This window comes from Phalangium opilio, unplaced genomic scaffold (genome assembly GCF_054372755.1).
Source record: "Phalangium opilio isolate 3A_F unplaced genomic scaffold, DU_Popi_V2 ptg000483l_1, whole genome shotgun sequence".
In the NCBI taxonomy this organism is placed as follows: domain Eukaryota; kingdom Metazoa; phylum Arthropoda; class Arachnida; order Opiliones; family Phalangiidae; genus Phalangium; species Phalangium opilio.
In genome coordinates, this window is record NW_028324236.1 from 242914 (window position 1) to 265303 (window position 22390).

A 22390-nucleotide genomic window follows, 5' to 3' on the forward strand; every position below is an offset into this window, starting at 1 on the left:
TGAATCCAATATATATAAAAAACTGCAACTCGGTAACCAGCTGGCTAAAATATAGCAGAATCGGGGTCAGCGCTGCCTCTGCTAATTGTAGTCCAGTTGAAGCCCTCTCACTGACTATTGCCCGTACGAAAATGTTCTATAAAATTTCCATCAAAATATATAAAATTCAATAGAGTGTAGTGCGTAAGGGGCTCTATTCCAATTGATATATCTATAAACTTTCTATATCTTCATTTTAAAGATTTTATATAAAACAGAAACCATGCGTTTTTCTGTAAAGTTATGTTAATATTCTTTAAGCATATTTTATAGAAATTTTATAAATTATTTTAACTTATTTTCCACAACTTTCTACACGATTTTTGCTAATTTTCTATTAAAGTTTTCAGAAAATCTTGTAAAGGCGTTTGAATTGTGATTCTACTGTTTTCTACAATACCTTAATGGAAAGTCTATACAATGTATACAGGGTGATTCTAAAATGGTGGTATAACCGAACTACTGCGGGTTCTATGAGCGATTTTAAGTCGAAAATGTTCTATGGAATTTTGTCATCCAGGCCACCGTTTAAAAGTTATGATAAGAATCATTTACGGATGACCCCTTAAAATTAATTAAATTAATCAAAAGCCCAGCGGGTTGAATACATTTTTTAAGGGGACTCACGTGTTTAGTAATCGCGCTCGCGATTTACTTCCCCGTGAACTCCATAAAGAAGTCCTCCACCAATGTGAGGTTGAAAATGGGTTCAAATGGGAAGATTCATGCCGAATTGAGAAAAACCTAACCCAATGGGGAAATGCATTGAAAATTTAACAAAAAAGGACCAAATGGGAAGATTCTTGCCGGATTGAGAAAAACCTAACAAACAATCAACAAAGGTTTAATGTTTTATTTCCACTCTCTTCTGAGAATCGCAAAAAGAAGTGAAGCTTTTCAAGCAAAATTACACGTATTTTTGTTTAAAGCGGATCAAAATTTAATTTTAACAATTTGATAGTCAATGGAGTAAGAAGTTACGGAACACATGGGCTCTACTGCAATGTAACGTAAAAATTGTAAAGTCAGAAGCCAAATTAAGAAATCAACTAAATGTCAGTTTTTGGCGGTTTAGCGTGTTTTGCCTCATGGAATGAGAGTCTGACTAGATGTTCTCACATTCGATTCTCAAAACTTGATGAATCGCTGGCTTTTGTTTGCTTTTGTGGCCGGATTGCAACTAACTGTAAAGTCAGTTGGAATTTGGAAGGGTATTAAAGCTGCTTTTATTTTTATTGTGTTTTTGAGCTAAGCCTTGGTTTTCTTGAATTTTCAAACTGATATTTGCCGTCGCGCGCCAACATTTAAACATTTTGTAATGGCACGTGCAGCCTTTTACCGTGCTAAAGTCTCGTGACTACGATCTTCCCAACAATTCTTAAGCCTATTTCAAATTAGATTTTAAACAGCGCAGACAGTGAACGAAACCAACCCGCTTTTTAAAAACCAAGTTTTAGAAAACCGCTTTTTGATGGCAGTTTATACAACCGGTGAATACACCGATATGATACTATTTTTAGGCTATTGTGAAGGAAACTACGAAGCCGCATCGCGTCGTTACGCGGAATTGTTTCCAAATAGGCGTCATCCAGATTCTCGCGTAATATCAAGAACATAGGAAAGATTGCGGGCAACTGGAAGCGTTTTGATTCAAGAAATGGATCGTGGACGTCCAGCATTAAGAGCAGTGGCAGTCGAGGAAAATGTTTTGGATATGGTGTCTAACGACCCCACTCTCAGCACTAGACGTGTTAGCAGAATGCTCAACATTCCCCAGCCGATCGTTTGGCGAACCATCCACCATGATGATCAACACCCATACCATTACCAAAGAGTGCAGCAATTGCGACCCCTCGATTTTCCAAGGCGCCAATTGTTCTTCCAATGGCTCTTGGAACAACATGATGCGGACGACCATTTCCGTTGCCGTATTCTCTGGTCGGATGAGGCACAGTTCACAAGGAAGGGTATTCTAAACTTACACAACTTGCACTATTGGGCTCACGAAAATCCGCATCTCATTCGCAACGCAAGTTTTCAAGAAGAATGGCGTATAAACATTTGGGCCGGAATGCTAGGCGACACCCTGATTGGTCCTTTTATCCTTTCGTTTCGTCTTAACGCGGAACGTTATTTGGAGTTTTTGCAAACAGATGTTCAAGATGTGTTGGACGAACTACCATTGGCTGATCGTGCGCAACTCTGGTTTCAGCACGATGGGGCACCGCCGCAATTTGGCCGTCAAGTGCGGGCATATCTAGTTGCAATCCGGCCACGAAAGCAAACAAAAGCCAGCGATTCATCAAGTTTTGAGAATCGAATGTGAGAACATCTAGTCAGACTCTCAGTCCTTCCAAATTACAACTGACTTTACAGTTAGTTGCAATCCGGCCACGAAAGCAAACAAAAGCCAGCGATTCATCAAGTTTTGAGAATCGAATGTGAGAACATCTAGTCAGACTCTCATTCCATGAGGAAAAACACGCTACACCGCCAAAAACTGACATTTAGTTGATTTCTTAATTTGGCTTCTGACTTTACAATTTTTACGTTACATTGCAGTAGAGCCCATGTGTTCCGTAACTTCTTACTCCATTGACGATCAAATTGTTAAAATTAAGTTTTGATCCGCTTTAAACAAAAATACGTGTAATTTTTCTTGAAAAGCATCACTTCTTTTTGCGATTCTCAGAAGAGAGTGGAAATAAAACATTAAACCTTTGTTGATTGTTTGTTAGGTTTTTCTCAATCCGGCAAGAATCTTCCCATTTGGTCCTTTTTTATTAAATTTTCAATGCATTTCCCCATTGGGTTAGGTTTTTCTCAATTCGGCATGAATCTTCCCATTTGAACCCATTTTCAAGCTTACATTGGTGGAGGACTTCTTTATGGAGTTCACGGGGAAGTAAATCGCGCGCGCGATTACTAAACACGTGAGTCCCCTTAAAAAATGTATTCAACCCGCTGGGCTTTTGATTAATTTGATTAATTTTAAGGGGTCATCCGTAAATGAATCTTCTCATAACTTTTAAACGGTGGCCTGGATGACAAAATGCCATAGAGCATTTTCGACTTAAAATCGCTCATAGAACCCGCAGTAGTTCGGTTATACCACCATTTTAGAATCACCCTGTATTAAGAAGGTATACAGTTACAGATACATATATTGCACGTCGCCCTCAAGAATGGTCCAAGAAGCCTTCTATAATCTATGAAACTTTGGTTTTGTTCTATCAGAGGTGGTCCCGTGGCCACGGAGCCCATGTTAAGTAGTGAGATTAATGCTGAATACAAAATCACCTCGTTTGTAGTTTTACCATATTTTTTGCATATGTGCACATCTCAAGCAACTATTATCTTTAGTTTTTCAAAAATTAATAGCTACGAAAACTAGTTCAAGTATCACAACCACGAGGCTCCGACGAGAATCGAACTCATGATCTCCTGTTTACGAGACAGGCGCTTTAACCACTAAGCAACGGAGCCCATGTTGTTAAGTGAGATTAATGCTGAATATTTCAGTACTTTAAATCATTTGCACTTTTACACTATTGTTTGCATATATGCATATCTCAAGCAGATATTATTTTTAGTTTTTTAAATTTAATAGCTACGAAAACAAGTGCAAGTATCACAACCAGGAGGCTTCTATGAGAATCGAACTCATGATCTCCTGTTTACGAGACAGGTGACTAATCCCAGATATTAGAAGCCTATAACGACAGGTGACTAATACCAGATATTAGAGGCCACCAACGGCAGGCATCAAATCCCAGATATTTCCAGCTCCCAACGGCAAGTTTTATATCTAAGATATTAGCAGCCCCCAACAGCAGGTTTCAAATACCAGATATTAGCAGCCCCAAACAGCAGTTTCCAAATGCCGGATATTAGAAAGCCCCCAACGGCAGGTTTCAAATACAAGATATTAGCAGCCCCAACGGCAGATGATCAAATCCCAGATATTAGAAGCCTATAACGACAGGTGACTAATCCCAGATATTAGAAGCTTATAACGGAAGGCATCAAATCCCAGATATTAGAAGCTACCAACGGAAGGCATCAATTCCCAGATATTTCCAGACCCCAACGGCAAGTTTCATATCCAAAATATTAGCAGCCTCCCAACGGCAGGTTTCAAATACCAGATATTAGAAGCTACCAACGGCAGGTGATCAAATCCCAGATATTAGAATCAACCAACGGCAGGTGATCAAATGTCAGATATTAAAAGCCCCCAACAACGAGTGATCATATCCAAGATATAAGACGACCCCAACGGCAACTTTCAAATCCCAGATATTCCTAACCCCCAACGGCAAGTTTCAAATCTCAGATATTAGCAGCCCTCAACGGCAGGTATCAAATCGAGGATATATGCAGCCCCCAACGGCAGGTTTCAAATCCCAGATATTAGAACCTCCAACGTCAGGTTTAAAATACCAGATATTAGCAGCCCCAAACAGCCGTTTTCAAATGCCGGATATTAGCAGCTCCCAACGGCAGGTTTCAAATACAAGATATAAGAAGCCACCAACTGCAGGCGATGAAATCCCAAATATTAGAAGCCGCCAACGGCAGGAGATAAAATCCCAGATGTTACAAGCCCATAACGACAGGTGACTTATCCCAGCTCCCAAGCTTACAAAGGCAAATGATCAAATCCCAGATATTAGAAGCTAAGAACGGCAGGTATCAAATCCCAATTATTAGAAGCTAAAAACGGCAGGTATCAATTCCCAGATATTAGAAGCTACCAACGGCAGGCATCAATTCCCAGATATTTCCAGACCCCAACGGCAAGTTTCATATGCAAAATATTAAAGCCCCCAACGGCAAGTTTCATATCCAAAATATTAAAGCCCCCAACGGCAGGTTTCTATACCAGATATTAGAAGCCCCAAACAGCCGTTTCCAAATGCCGGATATTAGCAGCCCCCAACGGCAGGTTTCAAATACAAGATATAAGAAGCCATCAACGGCAGGGGATGAAATCCCAAATATTAGAAGCCGCCAACGGCAGGTTTCAAATCCCAGATATTACAAGCCTATAACGACAGGTGACTAATCCCAGCTCCCAAGTTTATAACGGCAAATGATCAAATCCCAGATATTAGAAGCCTATAACGACAGGTGACTAATCCCAGATATTAGAAGCTAAAAACGGACGGTATCAATTCCCAGATATTAGAAGCTACGAACGGCAGGCATCAATTCCCAGATATTAGAAGCTAAAAACGGACGGTATCAATTCCCAGATATTAGAAGCTACCAACGGCAGGCATCAATTCCCAGTTATTTCCAGACCCTAACGGCAAGTTTCATATCCAAAATATTAGCAGCCCCCAACGGCAGGTTTCAATACCAGATATTAGAAGCCCCAAACAGCCGTTTCCAAATGCCGGATATTAGCAGCCCCAACGGCAGATTTCAAATACAAGATATAAGAAGCCACCAACGGCAGGTTTCAAATACAAGATATAAGAAGCCACCCACGGCAGGTGATGAAATCCCAGATATTAGAACCCGCCAACGGCAGGTTTCAAATCCCAGATATTAGAAGCCAATAACGGCAGGTTTCAAATCCCAGATATTAGAAGCCAATAACGGCAAATGATCAAATCCCAGATATTAGAAGCTAAAAATGGCAGGTATCAATTCCCAGATATTAGAAGCTACCAACGGCAGGCATCAATTCCCAGATATTTCCAGACCCCAACGGCAAGTTTCATATCCAAAATATTAGATGCCCCCAACGGCAGGTTTCAATACCAGATATTAGAAGCCACCAACGGCTGGTAATCAAATACCAGATATTAGAAACAACCAACGGCAGGTGATCAAATGCCAGATATTAAAAGCCCCCAACAACGAGTGATCATATCCAAGATATAAGAAGACCCCAACGGCAAGTTTCAAATCCCAAATATTCCTAATTCCCAACGGCAAGTTTCAAATCCCAGATATTAGAGCCTCTAACGGCAGGTTTCAAACACAAGATATAAGAAGCCTCTAACGGCAGGTTTCAAACACAAGATATAAGAAGCCACCAACGGCAGGTTTCAAATACAAGATATAAGAAGCCACCAACGGCAGGTGATGAAATCCCAGATATTAGAAGCCAATAACGGCAAATGATCAAATCCCAGATATTAGAAGCCAATAACGGCAAATGATCAAATCCCAGATATTAGAAGCCAATAACGGCAAATGATCAAATCCCAGATATTAGAAGCTAAAAACGTCAGGCATCAATTCCCAGATATTTCCAGACCCCAACGGCAAGTTTCATATCCAAAATATTAGCAGCCCCCAACGGCAGGTTTCAATACCAGATATTAGAAGCCCCAAACAGCCGTTTCCAAATGCCGGATATTAGCAGCCCCCAACGGTAGGTTTCAAATACAAGTTATAAGAAGCCAAAAACGGCAGGTGATGAAATCCCAAATATTAGAAGCCGCCAACGGCAGGTTTCAAATCCCAGATATTAGAAGCCAGTAACGGCAAATGATCAAATCCCAGATATTAGAAGCTAAAAACGGCAGGTATCAAATCCCAGATACTAGAAGCTACAAACGGCAGGTATCAAATCCCAGATATTAGAAGCTAAAAACGGCAAATATCAATTCCCAGATATTAGAAGCTACCAACGGCAGGCATCAATTCCCAGATATTTCCAGACCCCAACGGCAAGTTTCATATCCAAAATATTAGATGCCCCCAACGGCAGGTTTATATACCAGATATTAGCAGCGCTCAACGGCAGGTATCAAATCGAGGATATATGCAGCCCCCAACGGCAGATTACAAATCCCAGATATTAGAGGCTCCAACGTCAGGTTTAAAATACCAGATATTAGCAACCCCAAACAGCCGTTAGCTCATAACAGCAAATGATCAAATCCCAGATATTAGAAGCTACCAACGGCAAGTTTCATATCCAGGTTCGAGCCGTGGTTGATACATGTTTTGACCATCGTGATTGGACATTAAAATGAGCTGATCTCCTGGAAAACTCATTATTACTACGTATCTATGGTGTAGTGGTTATAACGTGCGCCTAACACGTGGGATGTCCTAGGTTCGAGCCCTGATAGATACACGTTTTTACCATCGTGATTGGGCATAAAAATTACCTATATCTCTTGGAAAACTCTGTATTACTACGTAGCTATGGTGTAGTGGTTATCACGTCCGCCTTACACGCGGAAGGGCCCAGGTTCGAGCCCTGGTATATACAACGGAATTAATTTTTATAACCACTGCTTTTAATTCTTAAATTTAATTAATAAGGGGCTAAAAAGTTGGACTTCTTTGGCCGTGCACGTATGCATGGTGTAGTGGTTATCACGTCTGCTTTACACGCAGAAGGTCCCAGGTTCGAGACCTGGTAGATACATCCCAGGTAGCAATCACACGTGTACATATGGTGGATATTTGGTGTCTGTGGTGTTCAACACGTGGCACACCAACGAAACACGTGTTTATTTCGGTGTTTCTATGGTTATACAAACACGAATAAAAATGACGTTGAATGTACACGTGTGTTTCCAGTATATTACACGAGATTGGAACACCATATTTATTTCGTGTGTTTCTTATACTACACAAACACGTGTTCATTACACTAAAAATAAACAAACGTTACAAATAATTTTTATAGTTTTATTAATACTAATAAAACACGTGTATAGAACACTATATATCAACGAATCTTGCGCAAAAAATTAAATTACGTCGTTTTTGCGTGTCTCTAACACTAGGGTATATTTCTGGTGTTTTTTTATACTATTCAATCACGTGTTAAGAGCACCAAATATCAACAAAAGCTGCGTAATCTTATAATAGACGTGGTTTTTTCGTGTCTCTAACACTTGGGTATAATTCTGGTGTTTTTTTATACTATTCAATCACGTGTTAAGAGCACCAAATATCAACAAAAGTTGCGTAATCTTATAATAGACGTGGTTTTTTCGTGTCTCTAACACTTGGGTATATTTCTGGTGTTTTTTTATACTATTCAATCACGTGTTAAGAGCACCAAATATCAACAAAAGTTGCGTAATCTTATAATAGACGTGGTTTTTTCGTGTCTCTAACACTTGGGTATATTTCTGGTGTTTTTTTATACTATTCAATCACGTGTTAAGAGCACCAAATATCAACAAAAGTTGCGTAATCTTGTAATATACGTGGTTTTTTCGTGTCTCTAACACTAGGGTATATTTCTCGTGTTTTTTTATACTATTCAATCACGTGTTAAGAGCACTAAATATCAACAAAAGTTGCGAAATCTTGTAATATACGTGGTTTTTTCGTGTCTCTAAAACTTGGGTATATTTCTGGTGTTTTTTATACTATACAATCACGTGTTAAGAGCACTAAATATCAACAAAGGTTGCGTAATCTTGTAATATACGTGGTTTTTTCGTGTCCCTAACACTTGGGTATATTTCTGGTGTTTTTTTATACTATTCAATCACGTGTTAAGAGCACTAAATATAAACAAAAGTTGCGTAATCTTGTAATAGACGTGGTTTTTTCGTGTCTCTAACACTAGGGTATATTTCTGGTGTTGTTTATACTATTCAATCACGTGTTAAAGCACTAAATATCAACAATGGTTGCGTAATCTTGTAATATACGTGGTTTTTTCATGTCTCTAACACTTTGGTATATTTCTGGTGTTTCTTTATACTATTCAATCACGTGTTAAGAGCATTTAATATCTACAAAAGTTGCGTAATCTTGTAAATTACGTGGTTTTTGCGTGTCTCTAACACTTGGTATATTTCTGGTGTTTTTTTATACTATTCAATCACGTGTTAAGAGCACTTAATATCTACAAAAGTTGCGTTTATCGAATATCCCTGCTACACATGTTTTTTAAGAAAGACCACCTCAAGAGTAGACGTCAGGGTTGCCATATTGGGCTGGAAAGCAGCCAATTGGGCTTTTTCTCAAAAATATTGGCTTGAAATTGGGCTTGTCGGGGTTTTTCTTTGGCTTTCTGTACTTAAAATACCGCCAATAGGCGAAGATCATTAGAATGCCCAAAAAACTGAGAAATGGTGCTTTCAAACCTTTTGAGCGGCTTATAATTCGTCAATTCATGATTAAATAAAATAGTTTCCTTTTGTCTTGGGTTTTAAAAATGGTGTCAGTATAGAATATGCATTGAAATTTCTAAAAGAAAAACGAATTTCAAATTTTCACGATAAATTTTTGGGCTGGATAGCCTAGATCTTAGGCAGTTTTTGGGCTTTTTTCGAAATACCGTTTGGCTGTTTTTGGGCTTGTTTCCAATTTGATTTTGGCGGGTTGAAGGTTTTCAATCTGGCAACCCTGGTAGACTCCGCGTTAAGTCGGGTCGTTTCTCGAATTCACCGCGGCGTCATTCGATTTTCATTCCTTCGGCGCAAATTGTCCGCGTGCTTCAGCGAAATAAAATCGGGCCTTCGGCTTATTAGGCTAGAATTACTTCAAGCCAATTTTAAATTGAATTTCTTTGCCGTTTCCCGAACATATTAAGAAGGTTGACTAAAACAAAGCGAATTAAAGTAAGAATTTTTTGATTGCATAACTAATTTTGGTTTAAACAATATTTAAATCGTTTCATATTTATATAGCGCAATACTTTTCGATCTTCATTATTTCCTCCCAAATTGTCCGCGTGCTTCGGGCCTTGGCTTATAAGGCTAGAAAGATTTTCAAGCCAATTTTAAATTGAATTTCTTGGCCGTTTTCCGTACATATTAAGAAGGCTGATTGAAGCAAAGGGAATTAAAGTAAGATTTGTTTATTGCATAAATAATTTTGGTTTAAACAATAATTAAATCGTTTCATATTTATTCTTATAGCACAATACTTTTCGATCTTCATTATTTCGTCGCAAATTGTCCGCGTGCTTCGGGCCTTGGCTTATAAGGCTAGAAAGATTTTCAAGCCAATTTTAAATTGAATTTCTTGGCCGTTTTCCGTACATATTAAGAAGGCTGATTGAAGCAAAGGGAATTAAAGTAAGATTTGTTTATTGCATAAATAATTTTGGTTTAATCAATATTTAATTCATTTCATTACTCATATAGCGCAATATTTTTTCGAAGAGATGGATTTTTTCTAAAAGCCTACTGTATACTTCTTTATATCGGAGGTCAGTTATTAGATTTTTGGTTTTCTAGCTAATTAAAATAGGAATTCTTTGCCTGTATTTAAATCTGGTCGTTTGTATTTAGTACCCTCAAATTCAGCATTCTGCTTTTAAATTAACAAAAGCGAGACAAACTTCTGGATTTGGATCCTTTGATTTACGATAGGAGTGAAGTTAAAGTAAGTGATAAATTTATTTGACAAAAATAGCACTGTGGTAAAAGATTTTCATCTGCGCTAGCGTACAATTGTATACCAGCTCGGCTTAAGAATTGGATAGCGTCGCTCGGTTTTGCTTTTGACCCAATTTTTCTATATTTTTTAATTTTTTTTCACAAGTCACTTTTTGTAATATCAACCCGGTTTGCAAAGTAATCCACCTTATTGAATTCCCTACGGACGGAAGTTAGGCTTAACTTGGGATTCATGGGCCGCGTTCAATAGAGCTCACCGGTGTTTCACTGTACAGCAATTTACTGACGTCACGCTGATCAGCGATGTGACACTGAGCTCAGGAAAAAAAGTTTGTTTCGCGTTGAGCCGTTGAGGAAGAGGTGCTAGTTTACGATGGAGGGGACTCGGGAGTACGGGAAGAAATTTGTCTGTCGTTTGCTACAGTACGTTTTATTTCCTTTTGTAGCCAACGACAGACACATTTTTTCCCGTTACTCCCCTCCATGAATCCCGCTCAAAGCGTAACTTCCAGCGATAGGGAATAAGATGGATTTTTCTGTTTTGTGAACCAAGATTGCCCAGACTTTCTAAGCCAACTCCTTTAATGTTAACCCATTTTGCTAAGCCTTGGGAGGGGAATATGGAATGAATTGGGGGGGGGGAGGGAATAAACGGAACCACCTTGGTGACGCTTGTATATAAAATTTAGGTATCTACAGTATACTGCGGCTCTGATGTACAAAGTATCAAAAAGGCAAAGAATTCGGAATGTTACGGCAGCGCTAGCGAAACATTTGGCTGATGTACAACCAACTGAAACATTAGCGGCGAACCAATTTGTCGAGCCATTAGCGAACCAATTTGTCGAGCCATTAGCGAACCAATTTGTCGAGCCATTAGCGAACCAATTTGTCGAGCCATTAGCGAACCAATTTGTCGAGCCTTTAGCGAACCAATTTGTCGAGCCTTTAGCGAACCAATTTGTCGAGCCTTTAGCGAACCAATTTGTCGAGCCTTTAGCGAACCAATTGGTTGAAACTGATGGTATAACAGGTATAGAACATAGTGATGAGTCAGATAACGAAGGAAATGTTTACGGTCATGAATCCAACACTGGTGAAAACTCATCTAGTGATGAAGAGGAAAATGATGAGGGGCTAAAACGTGATTTAAAAGACTGGGTTTTAAATTTTGGCATTAGTCATGCGGCACTTAACGGATTATTGAAAATTTTAAAACCATTACATAAGGATCTACCCATAGATTCAAGGACTATTCTTGATATTCAGAGTCAGGTAGCTGTTAAAGTTGATCATCTTCAAAATGGAGATTACTACCACATGGGACTAATAGAAGGATTGCGGGGAAAACTTAAGTTTGGCTTGCAAAATCAAACTGACTTGTTAACACTACTTTTCAATATTGATGGTGTTCCAGTTTTTAAAAGTTCGAATAGTCAGTTTTGGCCTATTCTCGCCCGTTGCATAAATACGGTTGACAATTCGCCATTTGTGGTAGGAATATTTTATGGCAATGGAAAACCAAAGACTTTAGAATTGTATCTAGAAAAGTTTGTAAATGAGGCTCGGAAACTGACAACTGAAGGATTAGTGTACAATGAGGTTTTCTACAAAATAAAGCTAGGACCTTTTGTGTGTGATGCACCCGCAAAAGCATATTTAAAATGTGTAAAAAACCATAATGGATATTACGGGTGCGACTATTGCGAGCAGAAAGGTACATATAAGGATAAAGTAATTTTTAACGAATTGCACGCCCCACTAAGAACTGATGAAAGGTTTAGAAACTACTCTCAAGTTGACCATCATAATGAGAATATTCATTCCCCATTACTAGCCCTACCAATTGATATGATAACTAGTTTTCCTATCGATTATATGCATTTGGTTTGCTTGGGCTGCACTCGAAGAATTTTAGTTAGTTTAATGAAACCAAAGTCAAGAGTTAAGCAGAAAAGAATTATCATTGATCAGCTGTCAGACAAGCTGCTTAAAATCTCTAAACAAACGCCTGTAGAATTTTCACGTAAACCTCGAAGTTTAACAGAAATTGACCGATGGAAAGCCACTGAATTTAGACAGTTTGTGTTATACACAGGCTTTTTTATATTTCAAGGAATATTACCAGATTATCTTGTGAACCACTTTCAAATGTTGCATTGCGCAATGTATTTATTATGCTCAAAGAGTCCCAAATTAGAACATATTAACTATGCGGAAACACTTCTTGAGTCATTTGTCTCTAGTGCGAGACAAGTTTATGGTAAAAGTATTTATGTGTATAATATTCATAACCTTCTTCATATTGCGTCGCACGCTCGTGTGTATGGAGGGCTAGACAATTTTTCAGCCTTTTCTTTTGAATCGTATCTTGGTCAGCTTAAAAAACTAGTTCGCAGCCCAAGCAAACCTCTACAACAGGTCGTTAACCGACTCGTAGAATTAAATCAGATTGAAGTAATTCCTGGTACGACTCCTAGTCAAAACCATATGAATGTAAAATATGAGCATAATAATGGACCATTATTAGAAAGTTGTAAAGGTTCTCAATTTAAAAAACTTTCGGTAAATGGGTTTACTTTAACCAAAAAAGCTGGCGATAACTGTTGTGAGTTGAAAAATGGCCAGATTGTTGAGGTACATAACTTTATTCTAAGAAATGGCGCAATTTATATTATTGGCAAATATTACAAAGAAAAAGTTGATGCTTACAAATATCCTTGTAATTCCTCGAACTTGGGAATTGTAAAAGTATCCCATTTATCATCTTTAAAATCATGGCCGGCAGGCTGGTTTGCCAAAAAATGTTATTTCATGCCGGACTCTAACTTGTCAGGTATTGCAGTCCCACTACTGCATTTCAACTAAGAGTTGAGGTTTGTGAGAGGAGTTAGCGAACCCTCTAAATTTATTGTGCACTAAAATAACATAATTTTCTTCTAATATCTAGGATATTTGGCTTCAGTGAGCTTGCCACAACATGTTTATGGTCGTAGAGTTCTCGGAAAAATCTGCTACTGGAGACATCGAATGCGGTGTTATTAATAGAGCATGGCTAGATGAAAGTGGGAAAAAATGCTTTTGGCCACCTTATCGTAATGCTGAAAGACTAGTCAAAGCAATATTGAATTCTGAACAACCATCAGAGAAATGGATCAAGTATGGAATAACCAAAGTGTTTTACGAAACAGGTATTATTAAAATTTATCTAATAGCATAAGTACAATAACTTAACATAAGTACGCCGTAAAGTCAATTACCCATAAAATTTAAGCGGAATATGTCACGGTCGTTATAACAATTTGATATCAGTTTATTTCGATTAGAAACTTGTGTAGAATTGGATGGCGTGTAAATCAGATCTTATCCAAAAGCGCTTTATTGGCACATAGTTATTGTACTTAAACTAGCTGTTATACTGTGTCAAGGTGGAGTACTACAATTTAATTAAATAACCTGCAATATATTAGACAATTACAAAATTGCGGAGAATAAGGCAAAAGAATGTGAATTAAAGTCCGATGTTGCAACAGACTGCAATGAAAATGAAGATCAAAGCAATCGTAGGAAAAGGAGAGACCCGCTTAAATCTCATTCCTCTAAAAGGAAGAAAAATGCGCGAGAGGGTGACTTAAGCAGTGATGATGGTATGTTGCTTTCCTTAATCTTAATTCTAATCCACAAATATCACACAAAATACATATGGCTATCTTTGTAAGCGTAATTATCTTTTAATTGAAAAACACATTTTTTTTTAAGATCCTCCGTCAAAAGTTAATGAACCCAGTTTGCCTAGTATACCAAATTTTCCGTTGAACAACAGTCATTCCGAATCACCTTCGGATCCAGGTGTGTAAAGTACTCTTCATTAAAATCATTACCATAAAAATTTATTTTTGAATTCTGACTACAATCCACATTTTGCAGAAAATGGATCACTTAATTCTTCTAGTGAAATAAGTACTCCTTCAAGACCAGCTATCTCCTCTAAAAATGACGAGGATGAAGTTTCAATTCCTCCCCAAAAAAAAAATTTGGAACAGTCAAGACGGGATGATGGACCAGATATAAACCAATCTAGTGACTTAAATCGAATTAATTCTACATCATGTTGTAAGAATATCACTTAGCGTTTAAATAGGAGTATATCGTTTTAAATTACTTTGCCAGGCTGTAATTTTTCTTTAACGATACGCTACCTCTTCCAATTTTCATCTGCTTTTTTAATATATTTTGATTTATCATCTATATAATAGGTTGTAGAGAGCTGATCGATTTAATAAAGCGAGGTCAAAAGCTTCAAGAAGCAACGTTGCGAGAAGTTGAAACCCTTAAATCGCAATCGATGTCGAATTCTAGGATGCTTGATAAAATTGTAGTAGAAAAAAATCCTCAAAGCTCTAAACTCGAAGTTGATCATCTCAATTTACCCCTTGATTCTGAAGAATCTTTAAAGAACTTCGAAGAGTTTATAGTTGATAAAGAAAACCAATTAACAGTGGTGAGTATAATTTTATATACAATAAAAACGGCTTCATTTATGTATAAGCAATTCTAATAACGTACTAATTTTACTGTCTTAAGCCTCGTTTACAAAGGCGCGAGAAGTATAAGCTTAAGCGGAAAGTGGAAGCTGGCTACGATCTAAACTTGTCGCGCGAAAACTAGCGTGTCGACACAAAGCTCACTCTCTTCCTTCTGTTTCGTTCACAAACGAGCTGTCTGAGGTGTGGTTCGTAAGCGCGTAGTAGCGTACAATCGCGGAAACGTAAACAACAAAAATGGCGTCTACCGTTTGTAGGTTGCTCCTTTTAAAAAAGAAATTATTGCTTTTAAAAAAGAAAAGGCTGAATAAATTGCGCAAAATTAGAAGTAGGATGGAACGCCGATGGTGGGTGCATCCAATTTGGAGAAATAGGGCTAACGAAGGCTATTTTCACACTCTGGTAAGTTAATATATTAAGTGTGGTTTGACAAAGGCTTAACTATGTATTATTATATTTATTTGTTATTTTTGTAGCTTCAAAAGATGAGAAGTTTTGACCATTCATATTTTAAAAATTTCACTCGTATGTCGCCGCAATTATTTGATGAACTGGTTGAATTATTGACTAAGCAGATCAAAAAGTATCCAGTGTCTCGAGAGCCTCTTTCACCAGCTCACCGTTTAGCTATCACTCTACGGTAATGTTACGTTTTCATTTGGAATTTTCACATTTGAATTAAAATATTATTCGCGGATAGATTCTTGGCAACCGGTGACAGTCTGATAAGCATCGCGTATGGGTTTCGCATAGGAAAAGCTACAGCACATTTTGTAATTAAGGAGACATGCGATGCTTTGTGGGATATACTACAGCCACTCTATCTGAAAGTAAGTTGTAGTATTGCATTTGGATTGTGGTGACAACTCAGAAATTCCAGGCTCCCACAAATAAAATTTGGAGAGACTCAGCCTATGAATTCAGCCGTCAATGGCAATATCCGAATTGCTGCGGAGCTGTAGATGGGAAGCATGTGGTAATTCAACAACCACCAAACACTGGATCAATGTACTACAATTACAAGGTTGGTTAATTCATTGTCAGACTGTAGATTCTTGGCAAAGATATAAAAACATTTTCCATAGGGTACAAATTCTGTGGTACTTATGGCCGTTGTCGATGCTGATTACAAATTCCTTGCTGTCGACATTGGCGGTTTTGGATCAAGCTCTGATGGCGGCATTTTTAAAGCGTCAGCAATCGGTGCTGCACTTGAAAACAAAACTCTTGATTTGCCACTGCCTTCAGAATTACCCAGGAGTAACATAATAGCGCCTTATATATTTGTTGGTGACGAAGCGTTCCAATTGCAAGAAAATTTCTTGAGGCCCTATTCATCGAAAGAATTAAACCCCAGATCTAGAGTTTTTAATTATCGTTTGAGTAGAGCCAGGTAAATATTTACATATATTGATATCAGTTCACGGTTTCACATGGTTAAGGAAAGGTCTGTATAATTTTAATGTATAGAAGATGCAGTGAAAATGCTTTTGGGATTTTGGGTGCCAGATGGAGGATATACCACCGAACAATCACCCTGGCCCCCGAGAATGTTGATAGAATAATTAAAGCTACAGTAGTCCTGCACAACTTCCTTATTTCTAAAGAAAATGTCATGAGAAAGTCCCAAAAAGTATACTGCCCACCAGGCTACGCAGATTTTACCGATAGCTTTGGGAACTACCGCTTTGGTAATTGGAATGAGGAACCTGCCAGTGGCCTATTCAATTTGGAAGGCACACGATCAAGAAATTCGACGGAACTAGCTAAACGCTGCAGGAAACTCTACACCGAATATTTTTGGTCAGATGAGGGTTCAGTGCCATGGCAATGGGATATGCCAGGGGTGACTCGTTGAAATTGAAAGTATTTTTAATTATAATTTGAGTTTGAAATGAAATAAACGATTAGTTTCCTAAATTGGTAGTTTTGTTTGTTATGTTTATTTTTAATAGTCATGACATAATAATTAAACATTAATTATCTGGCATTGGGATCACAACCTTCGTTTATAAACTTTGCTAAAAACAAAGAATGTATGTTTGATACAAACAATACTAAACGGGAATAAAAATCATTATTCATCATTTCTAGTTTAATTATTATCCGTCCTCTGTTTAGATAGTTCTGTATATTTATCTACCACTTCTAAAATGGCAGCTTCGCAAGGCCTTTGCAAATCAACATGAACCAACTTCATTAGTTCCGCTACATATTGGCAGAATTTCTCCGTTCTTCCTGCTACATTGCGCTCGCATTCGTGTACGATGGAAGCAGCTAGCAATCTGTGATCATTGATAGGTGTCACATAACCTTTAAATAATAGATAGACCTGGTTTTACGCACCTATCAACTTTGTTTATTTCTTTATCAATTTCTTCGTCTACGTCATCGACAAAATCGGAACCACGTTTCCTTTTCTTTGCGACATTCACTGTAGAGGCCCTAGTTGGATGTCTTTTTGACGTTTCTTGTGAAGTGGACCGATTTAAGTCATGATGGATTGGTGGCCCTTTTGACGTTGTTGTGTCTCTTGAAGTAGACGGAATTGAGTCTTGGTTGTCTTGTGGCCCTTTTACCTTTGCTGTATCTTTTGAAGTAGGCAGGGTTGGGTTTTCATGGTAAGGTTCCTTTCCTACATTTTCATTATCTGACATTTCAAGCAAATTCTCGTCTTGGTCTGGTGTGATAATTTCTTCTTCAAAAGGAACTTCTGTCTCTTTCCCAATTCCCTTAAATAGCTAAATATGTTAACGTTATTTACAAATGGTTTCAAGAAATTTTAAGCAGTTATTTACTGCGTCTGCTTCGTCTCCGTTTCCATCTTCTTGGTTGCTGTTATTAGCAGCAAATGGAATATTTGACGTTGTACTAAACCAAAATACGAGATTAATTAGAAGCAAACTAAAGAGTGAAGCACATCAAAACATACTCCCTCCTAGTGACAACATCCTTCAAAAACATCAATTGACGGAAAAAAGGCCATTTGACAAGATTTATATCTTGCTCTTCGACGTACTCCTGCCCTGATTTTTTGGAGCAAATTGCGTGGAAATTTACCCGAAATTGGTCCTTCAAGTATTTCCACATCGATTTCACGTCTTTTACTGGACAAAAACATTGTTACAAAATTCTCAAATAGTAATGAAACTTATCTCACCTGTCATATTCATCAGATCTGCAATTTCGGTCCATTTTACACTTTGTAAATTCCGGTCCCTGTAATCCGAATGAGATTTATCCCAAAGCATTGGATAATTTATAATTAAATTTATTAAAGTTTCTTTTTTTTCTATATCTTTTTGTCGGATTGAGGCCTTAAAAACCTTGTCCATCTCTTTCTTTTCTTTTAACGACATGGTTAGTAGCCAAGGCTTAAAAACTATTCTAAAAAATCCACGGCGTCGGCAGACGAAAGTTTTAAGAAAAAAAATCTATACTAGGCCACCATTGGTTGGATTAATCACGTGCAACTTTGCGATAGTCACACATGAGCGAGAAAATCTGCTACAGCAGATCAGAAGCTCAGTCCGAAAGTATGCTCCATCTATAAGCAATACGCTCGACGACGCAGTTCTCGCGTGTATATAAACACCCAGACGAGGAAACGAAAAATCAAATAAGCTTCATCTCTCCGCTTTCAGCGTCGACTTTTTCGATTTCTCGCGCCTTTGTAAACGCGCCTTTACAGATTTCATTTCTTGGTGGTTTAGGGGGGAAAAGCGTAGGGGACGGAACTAGAAGAGTTTTGTCTACCCTTTTTAAAGACAATCTTGCTCAACAGTATAATTGGCAAGGTCATGGGAAGCTGCCCTTCAAAGTTTTAATGGCGAAAGATGTAGTAATTAGTAAGTATTAAATTGTACTCTTAACACAACCCGACCAATTATACCTACTTAATTTTGACTTTGGGGATTTTGTAAACCGGTGATTATGGCTTAGGCATTTGTCAAAATAGTAAGAATATTTGTTGATGTTTCCAATTTGAGGATTATGTCCAGCGAGAGAGAATATTTCCAATTGTAAAGTTCATCAAATAAAAACCTCCTATATATTCTTAGGCTTAAAGGGATAATGAAATAGAAAACATTTTTAATGTGCATAAAAACATGACTTTATATCAATATATAATCAAATATAAAAGTTGTGATTTTTGCTCGCTAAGCCTATAACTACATTTTTGCAGAAAGTTCAGCAGATGTAAATTGCTTTAAAAAAATTTATTGCAGCCATGGCTTAATTGAACGTACAAGTACTCCCTCTTTTCTCCTGTCAAGGTTTAGCCCGCTTGAAACCTCGTTAAACTTAACTTCAGCGTTATTTATGGAATTCATTCATGAAGATTTAAGCCGATTTCATAAATTAATTCCAAAAATAACGCTGAAATTGAGTTTAACGGGGGGTGAAGGGTGGTGGACCTTGACCGAGGAAGAGAGTGAGTTCAAGTCATTTTCAGCGGCCCCTGATTGGTCGCAATAAGTTCCGTTCTTTAAAGAAATTTGCATATTCAGAATATTCTACAATGTGGAATTAGGCTTAGCGAGCTAAAATCTCAATTTTAAAAATAAATTATATATAACGATAAATTTTAGAGAAGTTATATTGATGTTTTGTGCATATCTATAACTTTTCTATTTCATTATCTTTTTAATTAACTAGAAAAACCCTGCAATCGTTAGGCCTAACTAGAAAAAACCCTCCAATCGTTAAGCCTAACTAGAAAAAACCTCCAATCGTTAAGCCTAAGTAGAAAAAACCTCCAATCGTTAAGCCTAAGTAGAAAAAACCTCCAATCGTTAAGCCTAAGTAGAAAAACCCTCCAATCGTTAAGCCTAACTATAAAAACCCTCCAATCGTTAAGCCTAACTATAAAAACCCTCCAATCGTTAAGCCTAACTATAAAAACCCTCCAATCGTTAAGCCTAACTAGAAAAAACATCCAATCGTTAAGCCTAACTAAAAAAAAATTATTACCTTGAAGGTGCTGTTCGTTCAAACTACAATTTCAAGAAGGCACAGGAGAACGAAATCGAAAATGTAATAAAGGAGTGGTTGAAACAGGCACGTAACAGGCTCAACAAACAAAAAGGCAATAGTAAAAATTAAAATGGAAATGACTGCAAAAAATAAATTTTGAAACCACAATTTATGGCTCTAGTATTATTTAAAATGTAATATTTAAACTATTATAAGGACGCTGTTTGGGCGCGTGATGGTTTGAAGATTGGGCGCGTGATGGTACGAGGTTTGGGCGCGTGATGGTACGAGGTTTGGGCGCGTGATGGTACGAGGTTTGGGCGCGTGATGGTACGAGGTTTGGGCACGTGATGGTACGAGGTTTGGGCACGTGATGGTACGAGGTTTGGGCACGTGATGGTACGAGGTTTGGGCACGTGATGGTACGAGGTTTGGGCACGTGATGGTACGAGGTTTGGGCACGTGAATTTACGATGTTTGGACACGTGAAAGTCCGTTACTAGGACACGTGAACGTCCGATGATAGGACACGTGAAAGTCCGATGATGGGACACGTGAAAGTCCGATGATGGGACACGTGAAAGTCCGATGATAGGACACGTGAAAGTCCGATGATGGGACACGTGAAAGTCCGATGATGGGACACGTGAAAGTCCGATGATAGGACACGTAAAACTCCGATGATAGGACACGTAAAACTCCGATGATAGGACACGTGAAATTCCGATGTTAGGACACGTGAAATTATGATGTGCATACACGTGGAAGTATGATGTTCGGACACGTACATTATTGAAGTTTTTACACGTGAATCTATGTTTTTTGAACACGTGAAGAATACGTTTATACGGTGTTATTAAACACGTAAAAAAAGGTGACATAGCAAACGTTATTATCACGTTTTTGGTTCACGTTATTTCAAATAGCCCTAGATCACGTGTAGCACACGTGGTTTTGCTACCTGGGATGTGAAAGTTTTATCATAGTTTTAATTCACCTGGGTATAATATAAAGCTAGACAAAATATCTTTGGATGTATCAAGGGTGTAGTGGTTATCAAGTCCGCCTAACACGCAGAAGGTCCCACGTTCGAGCCCTGATAGAGACATGTTTTAACCGTCGATATTGGGCATAAAAATAAGCTAGATCTCTTGGAAAACTCACAATTACTTCGTATCTATGGCGTAGTGGTTATCACGTCCGCCTAACACGCGGGATGTCCTAGGTTCGTGCCCTGATAGATACATATTTTTACCATCGTGATTGGGCATAAAAATAAGCTAGATCTCTTGGAAAACTCACTATTACCTCGTAACTATGGCGTAGTGGTTATCACGTCCGCCTAACACGCAGAATGTCCCAGGTTCGAGCCCTGATAGAGACATGTTTTAACCGTCGATATTGCGCATAAAAATAAGCTAGATCTCTTGGAAAACTCACTTTTGCTACGTATCTATGGTGTAGTGGTTATCACGTCCGCCTAACACGCGGAAGGTCCCAGGTTCGAGCCGTGGGAGATATATGTTTTGACCATCGTGATTGGACATAAGAATAAGCTAGATCTCTTGGAAAACTCACTTTTACTACGTATCTATGGTGTAGTGGTTATCACGTGCGGCTTACACGCGGGATGTTCTAGGTTCGAGCCCTGATAGATACACGTTTTTTCCATCGTGATTGGGCATAAAAATAAGCTATATCTCTTGGAAAACTCTGTATTACTACGTAGCTATGGTGTAGTGGTTATCACGTCCGTGTTACACGCGAAAGGTCCCAGGTTCGTGCCCTGGTAGGTACAACGGAATTAATTTTACAAACCACTGCTTTTAATTCTTAAATTAAATGAATGTGGGGCTGAAAAGTTGGACTTCTTTGGCCGTGCACGTATCTAGGGTGTAGAAGGTCCCAGGTTCGAGCCCTGATAGAGCCATGTTTTAACCGTCGGGATTGGGCATAAAAATAAGCTACATCTCTTGGAAAACCCACTTTTACTACGTACCTATGGTGTAGTGGTTATCACGTCCGCGTTATACGCGAAAGGTCCCAGGTTCGTGCCCTGGTAGGTACAGGTGAAAGCTTTATCATAGTTTTAATTCACATGGGTATAATATAAAGCTAGACAGAATATCTTTAGATGTATCTAGGGTGTAGTGGTTATCAAGTCCGCCTAACGCGCAGAAGGTGCCACGTTCGAGCCCTGATAGAGACATGTTTTAACCGTCGATATTGGGCATAAAAATAAGCTAGATCTCTTGGAAAACTCACTTTTGCTACGTATCTATGGTGTAGTGGTTATAACGTCCGCCTAATACGCGGAAGGTCCCAGGTTCGAGCCGTGGGAGATATATGCTTTGACCATCGTGATTGGACATTAGAATAGGCTAGATCTCTTGGAAAACTCACTATTACTTCGTATCTATGGCGTAGTGGTTATCACGTCCGCCTAACACGCGGGATGTCCTAGGTTCGTGCCCTGATAGATACATA

The 22390-nt window shown here is 38.4% G+C and overlaps 2 protein-coding genes, 1 long non-coding RNA gene and 2 other non-coding genes across 6 annotated transcripts; 3 read left to right on the forward strand and 2 right to left on the reverse strand.

Moving 5' to 3' along the window:
* Positions 1-3452: 3452 nt before the first annotated feature.
* Positions 3453-3525, reverse strand: TRNAT-CGU (transfer RNA threonine (anticodon CGU)). The gene has a single exon. It is a non-coding gene; the product is annotated as a tRNA-Thr (tRNA).
* A 5897-nt stretch (positions 3526-9422) lies between these two features.
* Positions 9423-15050, forward strand: LOC149593871 (uncharacterized). The gene is made up of 11 exons (XM_089861648.1): positions 9423-9599; positions 9669-9827; positions 9900-10058; positions 10128-10192; positions 10275-10368; positions 13333-13573; positions 13853-14029; positions 14142-14231; positions 14310-14495; positions 14639-14883; positions 14967-15050. Exons 6-11 carry the CDS (start codon positions 13363-13365, stop codon positions 15048-15050), a joined length of 993 nt encoding a protein of 330 aa, XP_089717774.1. The 5' UTR covers positions 9423-9599; positions 9669-9827; positions 9900-10058; positions 10128-10192; positions 10275-10368; positions 13333-13362.
* Positions 15051-16917: 1867 nt separating this feature from the next.
* Positions 16918-18470, reverse strand: LOC149593872 (uncharacterized). Of its 2 annotated transcripts, none has more exons than XM_089861639.1 (5): positions 18087-18470; positions 17859-18033; positions 17725-17797; positions 17273-17667; positions 16918-17211 (listed from the first exon to the last, which is right to left on the reverse strand). In XM_089861639.1, exons 1-5 carry the CDS (start codon positions 18283-18285, stop codon positions 17022-17024), a joined length of 1032 nt encoding a protein of 343 aa, XP_089717765.1. In that variant the 5' UTR covers positions 18286-18470; the 3' UTR covers positions 16918-17021. The 2 variants fall into 2 exon arrangements, with proteins under 2 accessions (XP_089717765.1, XP_089717766.1); XM_089861640.1 differs by having other exon boundaries at positions 16920-17211; positions 17273-17658.
* A 152-nt stretch (positions 18471-18622) lies between these two features.
* Positions 18623-20071, forward strand: LOC149593873 (uncharacterized). Its single transcript, XR_016379511.1, has 2 exons — positions 18623-18774; positions 19908-20071. It is a non-coding gene; the product is annotated as an uncharacterized LOC149593873 (long non-coding RNA).
* Positions 20072-21898: 1827 nt separating this feature from the next.
* Positions 21899-21971, forward strand: TRNAI-UAU (transfer RNA isoleucine (anticodon UAU)). Its single transcript has one exon. It is a non-coding gene; the product is annotated as a tRNA-Ile (tRNA).
* The last annotated feature ends 419 nt before the right edge of the window (positions 21972-22390 follow it).

Coding starts and splice junctions, on each gene's coding strand:
- LOC149593872 (XM_089861639.1), bottom strand. CDS start 18,285: ATGTCGTTAAAAGAAAAGAAAGAGATGGACAAGGTTTTTAAGGCCTCA. Junction 17,668..17,724: donor ACGGAGACGAAGCAGACGCA/GTAAATAACTGC, acceptor TAACATATTTAG/CTATTTAAGGGAATTGGGAA. Junction 17,212..17,272: donor GAAATAAACAAAGTTGATAG/GTGCGTAAAACC, acceptor CAATGATCACAG/ATTGCTAGCTGCTTCCATCG.
- LOC149593871 (XM_089861648.1), top strand. CDS start 13,363: ATGTTTATGGTCGTAGAGTTCTCGGAAAAATCTGCTACTGGAGACATC. Junction 13,574..13,852: donor CAAAGTGTTTTACGAAACAG/GTATTATTAAAA, acceptor GCAATATATTAG/ACAATTACAAAATTGCGGAG. Junction 14,030..14,141: donor TGACTTAAGCAGTGATGATG/GTATGTTGCTTT, acceptor TTTTTTTTTAAG/ATCCTCCGTCAAAAGTTAAT.